Source organism: Gastrolobium bilobum, unplaced genomic scaffold, assembly GCF_033153095.1.
Source record: "Gastrolobium bilobum isolate Gb01-03AN ecotype WA unplaced genomic scaffold, APGP_CSIRO_Gbil_v1 utg19911, whole genome shotgun sequence".
NCBI classification, from domain to species: Eukaryota; Viridiplantae; Streptophyta; class Magnoliopsida; order Fabales; family Fabaceae; genus Gastrolobium; species Gastrolobium bilobum.
Window position 1 is genome coordinate 283650 of NW_026898798.1, and position 15328 is coordinate 298977.

The 15328-nt window shown below is 29.5% G+C and overlaps 2 protein-coding genes across 2 annotated transcripts; one reads left to right on the plus strand and one right to left on the minus strand.

The window, feature by feature from the left end:
• The first annotated feature begins 8729 nt into the window (after nt 1–8729).
• On the plus strand, nt 8730–11053 carry LOC133284187 (transmembrane emp24 domain-containing protein p24delta4-like). The gene is made up of 4 exons (XM_061481177.1): nt 8730–8975; nt 9577–9786; nt 10728–10804; nt 10909–11053. The coding sequence occupies exons 1-4, from the start codon at nt 8730–8732 to the stop codon at nt 11051–11053; spliced, it is 678 nt and encodes a 225-aa protein (XP_061337161.1).
• Nucleotides 11054–11683: 630 nt separating this feature from the next.
• Nucleotides 11684–13579, minus strand: LOC133284242 (F-box protein At1g10780-like). Its single transcript, XM_061481237.1, has 3 exons — nt 12835–13579; nt 12015–12295; nt 11684–11926 (listed from the first exon to the last, which is right to left on the minus strand). The coding sequence occupies exons 1-3, from the start codon at nt 13577–13579 to the stop codon at nt 11684–11686; spliced, it is 1269 nt and encodes a 422-aa protein (XP_061337221.1).
• Nucleotides 13580–15328: the final 1749 nt, after the last annotated feature.

The following is a 15328-nucleotide window of genomic DNA, read 5'->3' on the forward strand; positions in this document are numbered from 1 at the left end:
CTAAAAAAAAAGTATACTTGTTTAATGCATGTAAAAAGAGAAAGATAGATATAAAAATTCTACATGACCAAATGATTAGAATTGATCTAACGGCAAAGGATGGGGATAAATTACCTGAGGTCATAAATTCAAAACTCAGTGCCATCATTATATAAAAGTAATGAAAATTTACATGACCAAATTATATATATTTTTTTTTATAACAAAATTATATAAATTTTTAACAGGAAAGGATACACTTCCCAAGTCCCACAGTAGTGGTAGTGAAGCATTTTATTTTTTCCACTAAAGGCTAGTTTACCGAAGGGTCAAACTGAAGCGAATTTTAATCAATAAATAGTTAATTAATAAAGGGCTAATAAAAACTAAATTAACTAAAATCAAATGCCACTTATTATTTAAATAATATTTATATAAATTTACATTAAAAAATAGCTCTTAGCATAGCCTAAGAGTTATTTATATAAATTTTCTTATAATTATTTATCAAACAGTTTATTCAAATACCACTTTAATCCGACTTCTTTAATTTTTTTTATAAAATATATTTAATATATGAGCGATTTTTTTTGCAGGAATAATAAGTTACAAATCATTTTAACGGTTTTAATTTAGATCATATTTTACAAGCTCTATAACATTTTTTTTAATCTTAAAGTGGAAGTGTTCTATTATTCAAATACTAATTCAATTCTTTTTTTTTTCTTTTTTATAGTTGTATGAAACAAATTCAGATCTCCATGAATAAATTTATCAGAAAAATATTTGTGCAACTGCAGATAAGCTATCTGTATTTACTCTCAAAACGACGTTGTTTTGGGATTGAAATATTAAAAAATTATAATTATAAAAACTAGAATAACCCTAAAATAAATTAAAATTACAAAAATATCATGATTTCTGCCTCAAAACTACGTCGTATTGGGCTTACTGCAAATAACTTATCTCCAGACGACAGAAAAAGCAAACCCTAAATTTATATTTTTAAAATAAAAGTATATGTTTACATTAAATTATATAAATATTATAGTTACAGCATAAAAAATAAGCATAACATACATTGACACTAAATAAATATGTTAATTTACTTTGAAATGAGGTGACCTTGATCATAATTCAAATCTTCTCAAAAAATTTATAAGAAAAATGCTTCATGGGTTCATCCTAAAAAATATGAAACTAATAAATATTCGCTCAAGTTTTTAAGCGTTCACGCTAATTCAAGAGGTTGGCTGCATATGTTGATCATTAATAAAAAGCAACATGAATTTGTTAGTTGAAACTTGAAACTTGAAACTTGTAACAACCTCGATTGGCTCCTCAACTTACTGAGTTCACGTATATTTGAAATTTAGATCAAAGATCAGGAGGGTAAATATATCTTTATATCTAACGAAAATACAAAGTATAATATTATTTTAAAGGGACAGGTTATACTAACTATCTCTTTTTTTTATTATCTATTATTACTAAATTTTAATTGTTGATTTCTGTCAATCTAAAGGTTATAATTTATTGGAAATTAACAATTAATTAATAAGTATGACCCAAAAAATTACGACCGTTAACGATTAAGATTTAGTAGTAAGAAGTAGTAAATATAATCTTCCCCTATTTTAAAAATAAAAAATAGGAGAAAATAAAATGAGGAAAGAAGAGAGGGAAAATATAATGATAATCATTCAAAAAAAAGAAAAAAAAACAGAAGTTAAAATAAAGGGCTCTTGCGTGAGGGGGCGTGTTGAGATATATAGTCCCACATTGATTAGATAAGCAACTAATATGGCCTTTATAAGGCCTTGGCCACTCCCACTCTTTGAGCTAGCTTTTGGGGTGGTGTATCCCAAGGTTCTTTACATTGTATCAGAACCTCACCGTCCCCCGCTTTAAAGTGTAATTAAAATAAAATAAAAAAGCACAAAAAGTAAACCAAAAATTAAGTCTGTGCAATTCCACGCTTCTAGCCTAAAAAAACTCTTGCGTGAGGGGCAGCAGAGATAGTTACAGATGTCAAGTGTTACAACAGGGAGAACTTCCTCGCAATTTTGGCAAAGGCAATAAATGAGGATTAATTTCGACAAAGTTTCGGTAAGAGTCAGGAAAAATTTGTTATTTAATTTAATCAACACTAGTATACAAAAGAGATCAACGGTCATAGGAGGCATAACTATTCAGAAATGAAAAGACATGATTATTCTCAAAAGAAGAGGCGCGAGCGCCACTGTTTGCAAATAAAGAGACGTGATTTTTCTAATTTTTTATTCATAACCATTTATACAACAGGGATATCGTAGGAAAAAAATTGAAATAAAAAACTTTTTATAAAAATCTCTCTATAAGAGCTTTTAGCTTCTATTTTTTTAAAAAAAATAAAAATTCGCATACTATTCACATGAGCATTTTGTCCAGTCCAATGCGACTAATTACCATGCTCAATTAGTGTACATCTTTATTGATTAAAAATAATATCTCTTACCCTCATTATTAATCATTGATCTAATTATGTTTGATGACTCATATAATTTTAAAAATGGAATCATTATAAATAAAATAAATGATTAAAATTCATAGTGTATTTACATTCATGGAAAATGATCATAAACCTTAATATATATTGAAAATGATCCATTTACAATCATGCAAAAATAAGCATAACATACATGGACACAAAAAAATATATGTTAATTTACTGTGAAATGAGGTGGCCTTCAAAATTGAAATCTTTTTGAATTTTTTATAAGAAAAATGCTTTTCGGGTTTATCCTAAAAAATATGTAACTAATAAATATTTTTTCAAGTTTTTAAGAAACTGTTCAACTAATTCAAGAGGTTGGCTGCATCTGTTGATCATTCATAAAAAAAACAACTTGAATTTGTTATAATTCTCACAAATACATTGACTCCTAGAAAGCACATTTTTCACATTCTTTTTTCTTTTTTCCAAAATATTTATTCCATTACTCTAAAAGAAAACCCATGTATTATATTAAATGTTTCAAGATCTCAAATCACGAGATTATCATGCATACTTATTTTTCTTTTTTTTTCATTCAAAATTTTCAAAGTTCATGCATCCTTTCATCAATTATAAGCGTAAAATAGCTCCTTACCAATACGGTATAGTCAAATGTTAATTATGGAAGAGAATCATCCAATAAAGCACTAAAATTTATCCCAATACATTATGGCTTTAATGTTTCTATAATAAATGTGGATAAGTTATCTATGTTCACGACATCGTTTTGAGTTGAAAAATTAAAAAATTAAAATTAAAAAGACTATTATAATCTTGAAATAAATTTAATTATAAAAATACCTTAATTTCTGTCCTAAAATGACGTCATTTTAAATTCAATACAGATAATTTATCTCCACAATTTATTTCCACTGACCGTGGAAAAAGCAAACTCATACATTATAGTCAAATGTTAATTATGAGAGAAAATCATTCAAAAAAAGCACTATTATTTATCCCAATACATTATGGTCAAATGTTAACTATGGGAGGGAATCGTCCAAAAAAGCACTAACATTTATCCCAATACATTATATAGTCAAATGTTAATTATGGGAGAGAATCATCAAAAAAAAAAAAAACACTAACATTTATTGGAGAAGAAGAGCTGTTTCAAAACCCTTATTTAAGACACACAAGATAACAATTATTAGTGAGAAGCATCCTGAAAGAGAAGCAGTAATAGAATATGGGGAATTACATTCAACGTTTGATCCTTGTGTCTCTACTAATAACTTTCAGTTTCATGTTATTTTCTGGAGAGGCCAGAATTTTACATGATCTACAGCAGCCAGTGGAATCTTATGATTTGGAAGGTTCATTTGAGTCCAAATTTTATTTTGGGATGTTGCCGAGAGGACCAGTTCCTCCATCTGGTCCTTCTCCTGACCCACCTCCCCAACTTCCCAAAGTTCATTTTGGGATGTTGCCAAGAGGACCAGTTCCTCCATCCGGTCCTTCTCCTGGCCCACCTCCCCAATTTCATTTGAACATTGAAGTTCAAAGCAAGTAGTTATGAGGACGAGGCTATGATTATTTGGCTCACAAGAACAAGTGATTAATTTGATTTTTGCATTTGTCTTGTAATTTCCCAGCCCTTGTTCATTAATATTAATAAAAGCCTATTGTTAATTTATCATTGAATGCTGTGATTTTTGCATTTCAAAATTTGCTGAAGCATCGCATTTATTTTTATCATTTTCCTAGGGCAATACGACAAGACAAAACATAATTTGATTATAAGTTTGTTTTTTCCGCGGCTATTGCAGATAAGTAATCTGCAGTAAGTTTAATACGACGTTATTTTGAGCGAAGTTTATGGTATTTTTGTAATTTTAATTTATTTCAGGATTATAATAGTCTTTACATTTATAATTTTTTAAATTTTAATATCAAAACAACGTCGTTTTGAAAATAAATGCAGATAACTTATCTGCCGTAACTGAATAAATATTTTTTTTTAAAAATAAAATAAAACAGTTTTACAGTTTATGCAATGCAAACGCAAGTCACATGGGAAAAATGCCACCACCGCATTGATGCATAGAAAATGGGGTTCACATTTAAGTAATTGACTGTGAATTATAATTAATAACGCATAGCCTCATAAATGGTGTTAATTAATAACGACGACGGTAGCTAATATATTTGGGAATGGATCTAAAATTTTAGGGAATGCAATATCTCAAGTGAAAAAGTAATCATGATATTGAATCACAATCACTTATTTAAAAATTATATATATTTTTTTCTCTTATCTTATAAATGGTTGTGATCTAATAACACGACCACGTTATCACTTTTTTACACGAGAATTCATTCTCAAAATTTTATATGAAAGGGTCATGTAAAATTTCTCTATTTATTTAATAAATGTAAAAAAACAAATCTCTGGTGAAACATTAACAAGAGGATGCATTCTCAAATATATTTAACGGTTTGAAGTTTGAACCCATTGGACATCCTTGAAACGAAAAATCTTACGGATTTCAATAAATCCCATAATGAGTTCACTGGACATATTATGGAGATCAAAACATGTTGTGCGATATTAGGAATTTTGGATGTATTAGGGAATTGAGCTTTAGGCCGTGGAATTTAACAGCAACAGGTAATAATCCAATAGGAGGAATGGTTCCATGGCTTTGACGATATTTATCCGATTGAAGTTCTGGATTCTCACAATTTGCACCTTTTTTGCGGGTCATATAAACTGTCATAAATAATTGCTGGTTTCTTCTTGAAATGTGAGTTATTTTTAATTTCTCTTGCTACAATTCACTAATTAACACAATTTCTTGCGATGTGCGTCAATTATTATAATTAAAATTGTCAATTGTAAATTTAGAGAATGTGAGTTTTGTTTTTAAATGAATTAAGTACTCGTTTAACTTAGCTGCTTTTTGCTTTACCTATTGATTTTTTTTTTAATGTAGAAAAAAAATAAAAAGTAAAAATATCTCTTTATACAGTTAAAGAGATATAATATAAAATTATTAAAAATTCATTACTTATCAAATTAAATTTTTGGGTCAAAATAATTTTGTATGAAATCACGGATTCGAATATCACCGTCTTATTTTTTTTAATAAAATTAAAGTCAGCAGTACAAATAAAACGGTCCAATATCCACTTTTCAATTTCAAATAGCTCAATAGTGTATCACAGAGATGATATAAAACTGCTAAAGGTTATCACTTAGCAACATAAATTTTTGGACTATTCAAATGAGCAAATGCAGGATATGTAGTTAGAGACTTTTGACACCTCTTTTTTCAAAGATAAAAAAGAAGTTTAAAAATAAAGCTAAAAGTAATTTAATTATTATATAAATTTTTTAACTTAAAAGCTCAAATTAAAAATAAGTTGATATAATTTTAAAAAAAAGTTATTTTTATGAGCTTTTGACTTTTTTTTTAGTATAAAAAGAAACTTTTTTTTTATTATGAGAGCTTTTATAAAAATGGTCAAACTTATGTTTATATGAAGAAAAAAAAAGCTAAAAGAAAGAACTCCCAAATAGATACTTGCCATGCTCAATTATTGGTATTCCTCTTCTCATTTTATTTTTATTCTATGAACATCTTGTCCTCTTTTTTGTTAGCTTTCTATAAATATGTTCTATGTATTTTCTCATCCTGGTTACCAAACAGCTTGAATTTTGATATGGGTGCTAAGTTAAGAAAACCATACAATCTTTAAATAATTTTAATTTTAATTTTTAAAATGTTGTTTTAAATTTTTAGATAGTTTTTCAGCTAAAACTAAATTATGCCAAATTGGGAGAGAGTCGTCACGTGATAGCATTAGTGTGATGGGATTTAAAATTTTAGAGAAAATGTTATTTTCACTCGGTGATTTTATGATTTATCATTTGACTTATATGGTTTAAAACTTGTTATATAGGTTAATTGTGCTTAAACAATTTATCATTTAATCCTCCGTAGTTTTAAATTTTTACTTACATTTATTGTGACTATAGTATTTCACTTAGACCCCTTGTAGTCTTGTATATACATAAATTCATTTATTTTTCTCAATTTTTATCCTATATTATTATCATATTACAAATTAAAACCATGTACCAAAAAATACAAATTATTAATTTAAATTAATTTAAATAATAATATCAATTATATCCTTATAATTTTATACATGTAATTTTTTTTATTCTCCCTCTTTTTTATTTTATATCCTCGTCTAATGCATTTAAGAAAAATAAATAAATAAAAATAATAAAAAGACTTATTTTTATCATGAAAATAATTTCAAATCAAATATTATTTTATTTTATCTATTTTTTACCCGATATCATTATAAAATTATTTAAAGAAAGTAAATATCTTATTTTGATAATGCACATTTAATTAATCTTAAATAATATTTTTTAATTTTTAAATATATTTTTTAAATAAATAAAAAATAACAATTTATAAATTAATTTCAAAATAAATAACTTGAATTTTTTATTATTTAATAATTTAATTTTATTATAATTTTATTTGATAATATCATAATTATATAAAATAAAATATAGAAAAAGTAAATATTTTTATATTTATAAGACCACAAGAGAGACGTATAAGTGATATATTTTATAATCACAATGAGTATAAATGAAAAATTGAAATCACAGGGTTAAATAATAAATTATTTAAGCACAATGAGACTAAATGAAAAAGTTTATAATAAATTATTTAAGCACAATAAGATTAAATGAAAAAGTTTATAATAAATTATTTAAGCACAATAAGACTAAATAACAAAGTTTATAACTACAGGGTCAACCGATAAATCATAAAATTCCGGTGGGTGAAAATAAAATTTTCCTAACATTTTAACAATGATAAGAAGGAATGGATATGTTGTGTGTATCTCTTTCTTATTAATTAAATTCTACCTTTTTTTTTTATCAAATTGTGGTAGCTCAGTTGGTGCATGCGAGCTAAGCAGACGGGGTGAGAGCATGTGTTCGAATCTCTCCAGTACAACTTTTGTGAAACAATGAATCGATTGGAATATTTACAAAAAAAAAAATGATTTTTCTAACTTAAATATTAAATAAAAATAATTATTTTAACTAAATGACTAAAAACAAATATTTATCCTTTAATAAAAAACAACAACATGAATTTGTTAGTTGAAACAACCTCGATTGGCTCTCCGATTTACTGAGTTCACGTATGTTTGAAATTTAGATCAACGATCGTCAGGGTAAATATATCTTTATTTCTAAGGAAAAAACTAAGTATAATATAAGAGAGGTTATAGTTATTGGGAAATGTTATATTTATTACCTCTTTTTCTTATTATTTTTTATTATTAAATCTTAACTGTTGATTTCTGTCAATCTAACAATTATAATTTATTAAAAATTAATTAATAAATGTGATCCAATAAATTATAATCGTTAGATTGACGGAAATCAAATGTTAAGATTTGGTAGTAAAAAAAAAAAGTAGTAAGTATAACTTCTCTCATAGTTATTATTATTATTTCTTATTACCAAATTTTAACTGTTGATTTTATTCAATCTAACTGTTATTATTTATTAGGTTACACTTATTAATTAATTATTAATTTTAATAAATTATAACTGTTAGATTGACGAAAATCAATGATTAAGATTTGATAGTAACAAGTAATAAGAAAAAAAGACACTAACTATAACCTTTCTCCTGTAATATTATTTTAAAAATGAAAACGGAAATCAAATGTTAAGATTTAGTAGTAAAAAAAAAAGTAGTAAGTATAACCTCTCTCATAGTTATTATTATTTTTTCTTATTACCAAATTTTAACCGTTGATTTTATTCAATCTAACGGTTATTATTTATTAGGTCACACTTATTAATTAATTATTAATTTTAATAAATTATAACTGTTAGATTGACGAAAATCAACGATTAAGATTTGATAGTAAAAAGTAATAAGAAAAAAAGACACTAACCTTTCTCGTGTAATATTATTTTAAAAATGAAAAATAGGGGAAAACGAAATGAGGAAAAAAAAACGAAGGAAAAATAATGATAATCATTCAAAAAAAAAAAAACAGAAGATAGAAGACAGGGAAAAAAAAACAGAAATTAGAGGAGGTAGCAGAGATAGTTACAGATGTCAAGTGTTACTACGTTGTTGGTTATATGGGAAGAACTTCCTCGGAATTCTCAAAACAAAATCAGATCGAAAGGGAGAGAGAGAAACATTGATTTAACATGGTGTGTGCATTGAGATTAAAGAGAGAAAGTGAAGCAGAAAAGAGAAACATAGCTATGTCAATGTTGTTGGTACTCTTCTTCCTTTCCTTCTTCTCAACCTCTCATGCAATCTGGCTCACCTTGCCTTCGTCGGGTACCAAGTGCGTTTCTGAAGAAATCCAAAACCACGTCGTCGTTTTGGCTGATTACGTTGTCATCTCCGGCGGGACTGATTACACCCACACCTCCACCATTTCCGTCAAGGTACCATTTTTCGCTTTCATTCCGTAACCCTTTTCCGAATTCTTTCGTGGGTCGTTCTTCAATTGTCGTGTCGATCAATTACGTTATGGACATACGGTCGTCTTTTTTGTTATTTGTATGGTTTCTTTGTATCGACCGATGTATAATGGTTATGTGCTTTCTTCAATAAATTGAAAGATTAGATATTTATCATCTTATATTAAAGGAGTGAGTAATTGACATTTGATTAGTTAAAAGGGTCATGCCCATGATCAGTAAACCTATCCCTTTTGAATATTAAAATAGATGTTTTGCTTCTGAAATGTATGATCTGTATATCTAATTTTGATGAAGTAATTTGCTTTGCTAAAAAAGTCTTCAACTTGGGTTTGAGATGCTTACAGAGAAACGTGGCTTGAATAATTGTGAAATGCGTGCAATTCTTCGAGACAATATCATTAACTAATATCCAATAGTATTAGTTTAATTTCTGTATAGACATCTTGTGTCATCAAGATATAACTTTCATTGGGACTTAGCGTCACATTCGATTGTTAAATTAAATGTGTCAATTTCTTGTAAGTTGCTGTGTCAATTTTTAATAGTAACATGTTTTGTTTAGGTGACATCACCATATGGAAAGAATCTTCATTTTAGGGAGAACATAACAATTGGTAATTTCGCATTTACTTCCCAAGAGAGTGGGACCTACCTAGCATGCTTCTGGGTGAGTCATAATCATGGAGGTGGAGACGTTAATGTGAACCTTGATTGGAAAACTGGAATTGCAGCCAAGGATTGGGATTCAGTTGCTAGAAAAGAGCAGATTGAGGTAAATATTTCAGTGATATCTATGATTTATTAATATACCTATAAATTTCATATCGAACTTCTAAATTCCTGACATTTACTCAAAGTCCTATCAAAGAAAGAGTTTAAGTGCTGTTTCTCTAAGGTTTTAAGAATTTCAATATTTGTACTAGGGTGTTAATCAACCGATCCAAACCGATTCAAACCACGGTGACCGAACCGAAAAACCGATAACCGAGTAAACCGAAAACCTAAAAATCAAAAATCGATTAAAAATCGCAAATTTTAATTGGATTGGATCGGTTTTTTGATGGGTTGATGAAAACCGATCCAATCCAAACCGATCCAATATATTAATTTCTCTCTACTTACTTGGTTCTTTCACTAATCATAGTCTAAAAATTTCTAAACCCAAGACCCATTAACCCATCAACTAAATCCAAAAAAAAATCTAGTCACATCTCATTAACAAAATTTTATCTTTGTAGAGCTTCATATCTCATTGCCAAAAATAAAAAAACTATATTATAGTTTACTAATGCTTTTGTATTTCAAAAAAAAAAAATTACAAAGCCAATATATACAAAATATGTTATTTGCACAACAATTATGAAATAAATTTTAGAATTTTCAAAAAACCGAAAACCAACCCAATCCAAACCGAAAAAAATTGGATTGGATCGGATCGGATTTGAAAAAAATAAAAACCGAATAGATGATTATATGATCAAATCGAAGGAATTGGATCGGATGATTTTTGCTTCTAAAATCGATCCAATCCAGACCGCGAACACCCCTAATTTGTACTTACCTTGGATTATTTTTGTTTTTTGCACTATAAACACAAAAACTACCCTGTAGTAATTGCAAGCAAATTGAAGTCTACCTCTCTTGTTCTATTTGCTTTACAATGGTTGTTTTTGCTCACATTAGTCTCAACATGTAATTGTAATTGATCCCTAGGGAGTAGAGCTTGAGTTGAGAAAACTAGAAGGAGCAGTGGAGGCTATCCACGAGAATTTGATCTATCTGAAGGGCAGGTAATTTTTATTATGTGAACACCCTCTTCTCCAAAATAAAATTTATTGAAAATAATTTTAAACTTTTTTGTTGCATCATATTTTTGTGGGGGGTATTTACTCAGGGAAGCAGAGATGAGGACGGTGAGTGAAACAACAAATGGCAGAGTGGCATGGTTTAGTATTATGTCATTGGGGATATGCATTGCAGTTTCAGCTTTGCAGTTGTGGCATTTGAAGCGATACTTCCAGAAAAAGAAGCTTATTTAGATGGTGATGATAGTGTTAATTTAATTTTAAAGATGGAATTTTGTAACTTAGGCATTTCTTTGAGCTTTACTTTTTTACACGTGTAGCGAAATTCTTTTATACCACTAGCAGAGTTTCCAACTTTTCTTATCCGCAGAATTTTATTATAATGCATTATTTACTTTCCCTTGGTAGGGAACAACTGGGTATGATGATCAGTGATCATAAGAGACAGATTATTAAATTGTAATCTACATGAAAATATACTATTAAAAATATTATAATTAAACTTTAATAAAATATATTGGATTCTATAAGTACCCACAGTCATGATGGCCTTTCTAATTGATTTATCCATTTTAATTTATTTATGCTATCATTCAATTACCTGCTACTAAATTATTAAGAATTTTTATACAAAAAAAATTATTACGAATTTAATTATCATAACTATATCAAAATCTTCGAGTACTGTAACGACATATCATTAAATTATAATATAAAATAAATGGCTTGCATCAAAGTTAAACTCAATTTAAAATGATGTCTGGTATATTGAGTCATAATCAATTCAGCAGTCCAGTTGAAACTGGAAATCAACATGAAATCTTGTGTTAGAATGTATCAAGAAATCATAGCCTATTGTAAGCTTTATTCTATTCGAACTATCTCGTGGTTCAAGTATCTCAACCGGCAAATCTTATTAAAAAAATCATCAGCACTGACATAAGACTGAGAGTAGTTCATCTGAAGAATCCTGATTACCATGGTCCTTAGATTTTTCCCATATTTCAACAAGGATTCTAGAGTACTAATTTTTTCCCCACCATTTAGTGATGTTTTCACTGTGATCACAACCTCCTCCAAACATGGAATCACAAATCCTGGATCCACCTGTAAAATGAATGAGTTTCTTCATTAGATACGTTGTTAAAGATCAGTCTCAATCAGATTTATAGCATAAAAATTATTATGAATTTACATGTTTCAGACTGTTCCTCTGGCATAGTGCTGCAAACATGCCTCCATGGATATCAAACTTGCGCAGCTTGGGATGGTTGTTGAAAAAATCAACAAAATCAATCTCCGGAAAGGGATAAAAACCCACATAGTCCGCAACGGATTCAATCTTCATATAAAGATGCTTCACCTCACTTGCCAATTTCAGCATTTTGCATATTGATTCCCAGCGCCACTGGACCCCCCTCATAGATAGGAATTCCAGAGCTGTAAGGTGTCCGAAATCAACTATGTATACTTTCCCTGGAAACAATAAGCATGAAAGGAAACAAAATTAAGCTGATAAAGTCAACAAGACAATTACTTGGGAACAGGAAAAAAATACAGCCAATAAGAAATTTGTAGGTACATAAATAAATTCAAAGAGACGGAAAAAATTCAATTCAACCAAAAAAACTTAAACTTTTAAGCGAAGGCTCTTTAATGATTTATATTATTCTCTGAAGGTGGACAATGTACCGATCCACTTAAGAAAATTCCTTAAGAGAAAGTGAGGAGAAGGGCGGCGATGATCGAACCCGAGACGCGAGGCTCTGATACCACGTAAAAGAACCAATTCAATACTTTTAAGCAAAGGCTCTTTAATAATTTATATTATTCTCTGAAGGTGGACAATGTACAGACCCACCTAAGAACTTTCTTTAAGAGAAAGTGGGGAGAAGGGCGGCGAGGATCGAACCCGAGACACGAAGCTCTGATACCACGTAAAAGAACCAAAGGTTAAGTTTTAAGTAAATGCCTTTTTTAATGATTTATATCATTCTCTCTAGAGAGTCAATTACCTGAAGTGTTGGATATTGAAAGAGTCCTCAAATTCTTGGTTTCAGGGACCCTAATCCAATTACAGCCGTGTACCTCAAGGGATTCAATTTTCGGGGAGGTTAGTGAAAGTGAAAAGTTCCCATAACCTCTAAAGATCAGCTTACACTGCTCTAAATACTGCAGGTTGATTGAGAATGCTCTAGCCCCATCACATCCAAGCAGTGACAATCTTGTCAGATATGGACATGACAGAAGCACCGCAGTCAATACATGAGCCTCCAATGCTGAACCAATTATTTCAAGGGTCCTAAGGTTTTGGAAGACATCCCATTGTGGTAAATAATTTATCATTACGACACGCCACAGTTTTAGAGATTTCAAATTCCTTGCTGCACCAATGCAATCCAATTTTGGTCCGCTTATAAAGAATTCCCGGCTGTTACCAAAGTTTTCGATTCGAAGCTCGAGTCGAGAAAGAGATAGACCTACATGTGATAGCCATGAAGCAAGGCCAAAACAAGAGAAAGGGCTATATACAACTAGCTCTTGTAATCTCACAACTGTTGATACCATTCTTTTAATAATGTTGTCAGAACTTTCATTGCCAGCAAGGTTATCAAATGAGTTGCGAGGAAAGTAGAGAGATCTGATATAAGCCATTGAGTCCTTCCATCCCTTGGAAACACAATTGCAAGCTGCCACATCACGGGCATTATTGATATTGGACAAGATGTATTGAAGAATGTGATCAGGGAGGGATTCCATTGCTGAGTGCAAGAATCAAAACAGATAATTGTTAATGGATAGACAGATTCAAGAACATCTTTCCAAATTAGCAATATGAACAAAGACTACACTTGGAAATTATGATGGCTATAAACAAAACTGGTACTATCAAGCACAAGCATTGCAATCTAATCTAATCCAAATCATACAGTATCCTTTAAAGACCAAGTTTTTGTAGAGGAAAAACGAAAAATTACCTTTAAACTGTTTGCCTAGCATTGTAAGCAAAGCAAGATCACAAAAAAATTCAAAATTTGGGATGCAAAAAGAGAATATCCAGAAAAATACGAAATTTATTTGTAATTTTTTTTCCCCCTTATCAAGAAGGGTCAGAGAGGCAGCTTACACATTATGAAATCTGAACAGAGATTGGGCGATTCACCGAGAATGAAGATGTGGATTTGGGGCTTCGTTGCCGAATATCTCTAGTAGTAGTAATTTTCTTGAATATGAATGATTCAAGAAAGCATTGAAGTAAGACAAGAGATTTGAGACTTAAGACTTAGGAGGTTTTTATTCAAGAAAGCCTATTTTCCCTTTGGGGTGTTTTAAATTTCTTGACCGTTCAATTAGATAGCGAATGCATATGATTTGATATGTAGAATTTCCGCGCATTGTCATATCATAATATACAGGGAATAGTTATCTCCTAATAATATACGTAAAAATAGGTGAGTTCATTTTTTGTGTGTGATAATTATATATATTTTTTCTTCTCTTCATATAACATCACAAGCTTCGTATTCGTATGTATAAAAAATAAAATTATTTTATATAATATGAAAAATATTTATCTCTATATTATATGAGAAAAATGTGTATCATTTTAAATGAAGTAAAATTGTCATTTTAAGTAAGAGAAAGAGATAGATAAAAGAGAAGAGAGTGGACAGAAAAATATAAAGATGCGGGTCCCACCTCTTTGTGAAAGTAAAAGTGAAAGGATATAAGTTATGTCAAACACTTTTTTCATATTATATAGTGTCCTTTTGTGTGTGAAATTTATCAATATTTTTCAAGAGATTTTTTGGTAAAATTTGTGGGTACATCACGTGACGTCTATAATATTTCACATTAATTGCTTCGGATTTTGTAGCGTGGCTTTGCTATACTTTGTAGTTTGTACACATGCAACTTCTATTGTATTCAAGTTTTGAACATGTAAATAATTCTTAAAAAGATTTATATGGCTTTGAAATCAATTTCTTCTCTAAATTTTTTTAAAATTTGGGTTGGGAACCGAAATCTCACAACTGTAATTTTAAATCCTTTCCACACAAAAAAGTCCTAAACAGGCTAGCCTGTAAACTCGATGGCAGGTTAGCTCACAAAAACCAAAAGAAAAGAAAAAAGTTCAATCTATTATATATTTTTTAGTTTATTTTGTTATGGTTTGAGCATGTATATTGTCTAATACATGTTTTTCAGACCAAATACAATATGAGCTGGACAAAGTGTATCAGATCAAATCACACACGGCTGAAGTGAGAAGGCCTTTGGGGTGATCTGTTTTCTTGGCTTGAAGTGGTTGATGATTAGGAGAGGACTTGGGTGCGTATTGAGTCCGACTGGGGATACTTGCAATTATGGGTGTAAATGAGTCAGGTTAGGCTGGCCTTTGGCCTTCCTGGCCTAAGCCTACGTAAAAAGATATTCAGCCTATCTGGCCTATTGCCCTACTAAAGGCTTTATTTATTGGCCAAGCCTGACTTATTTTTAAAAATTAAA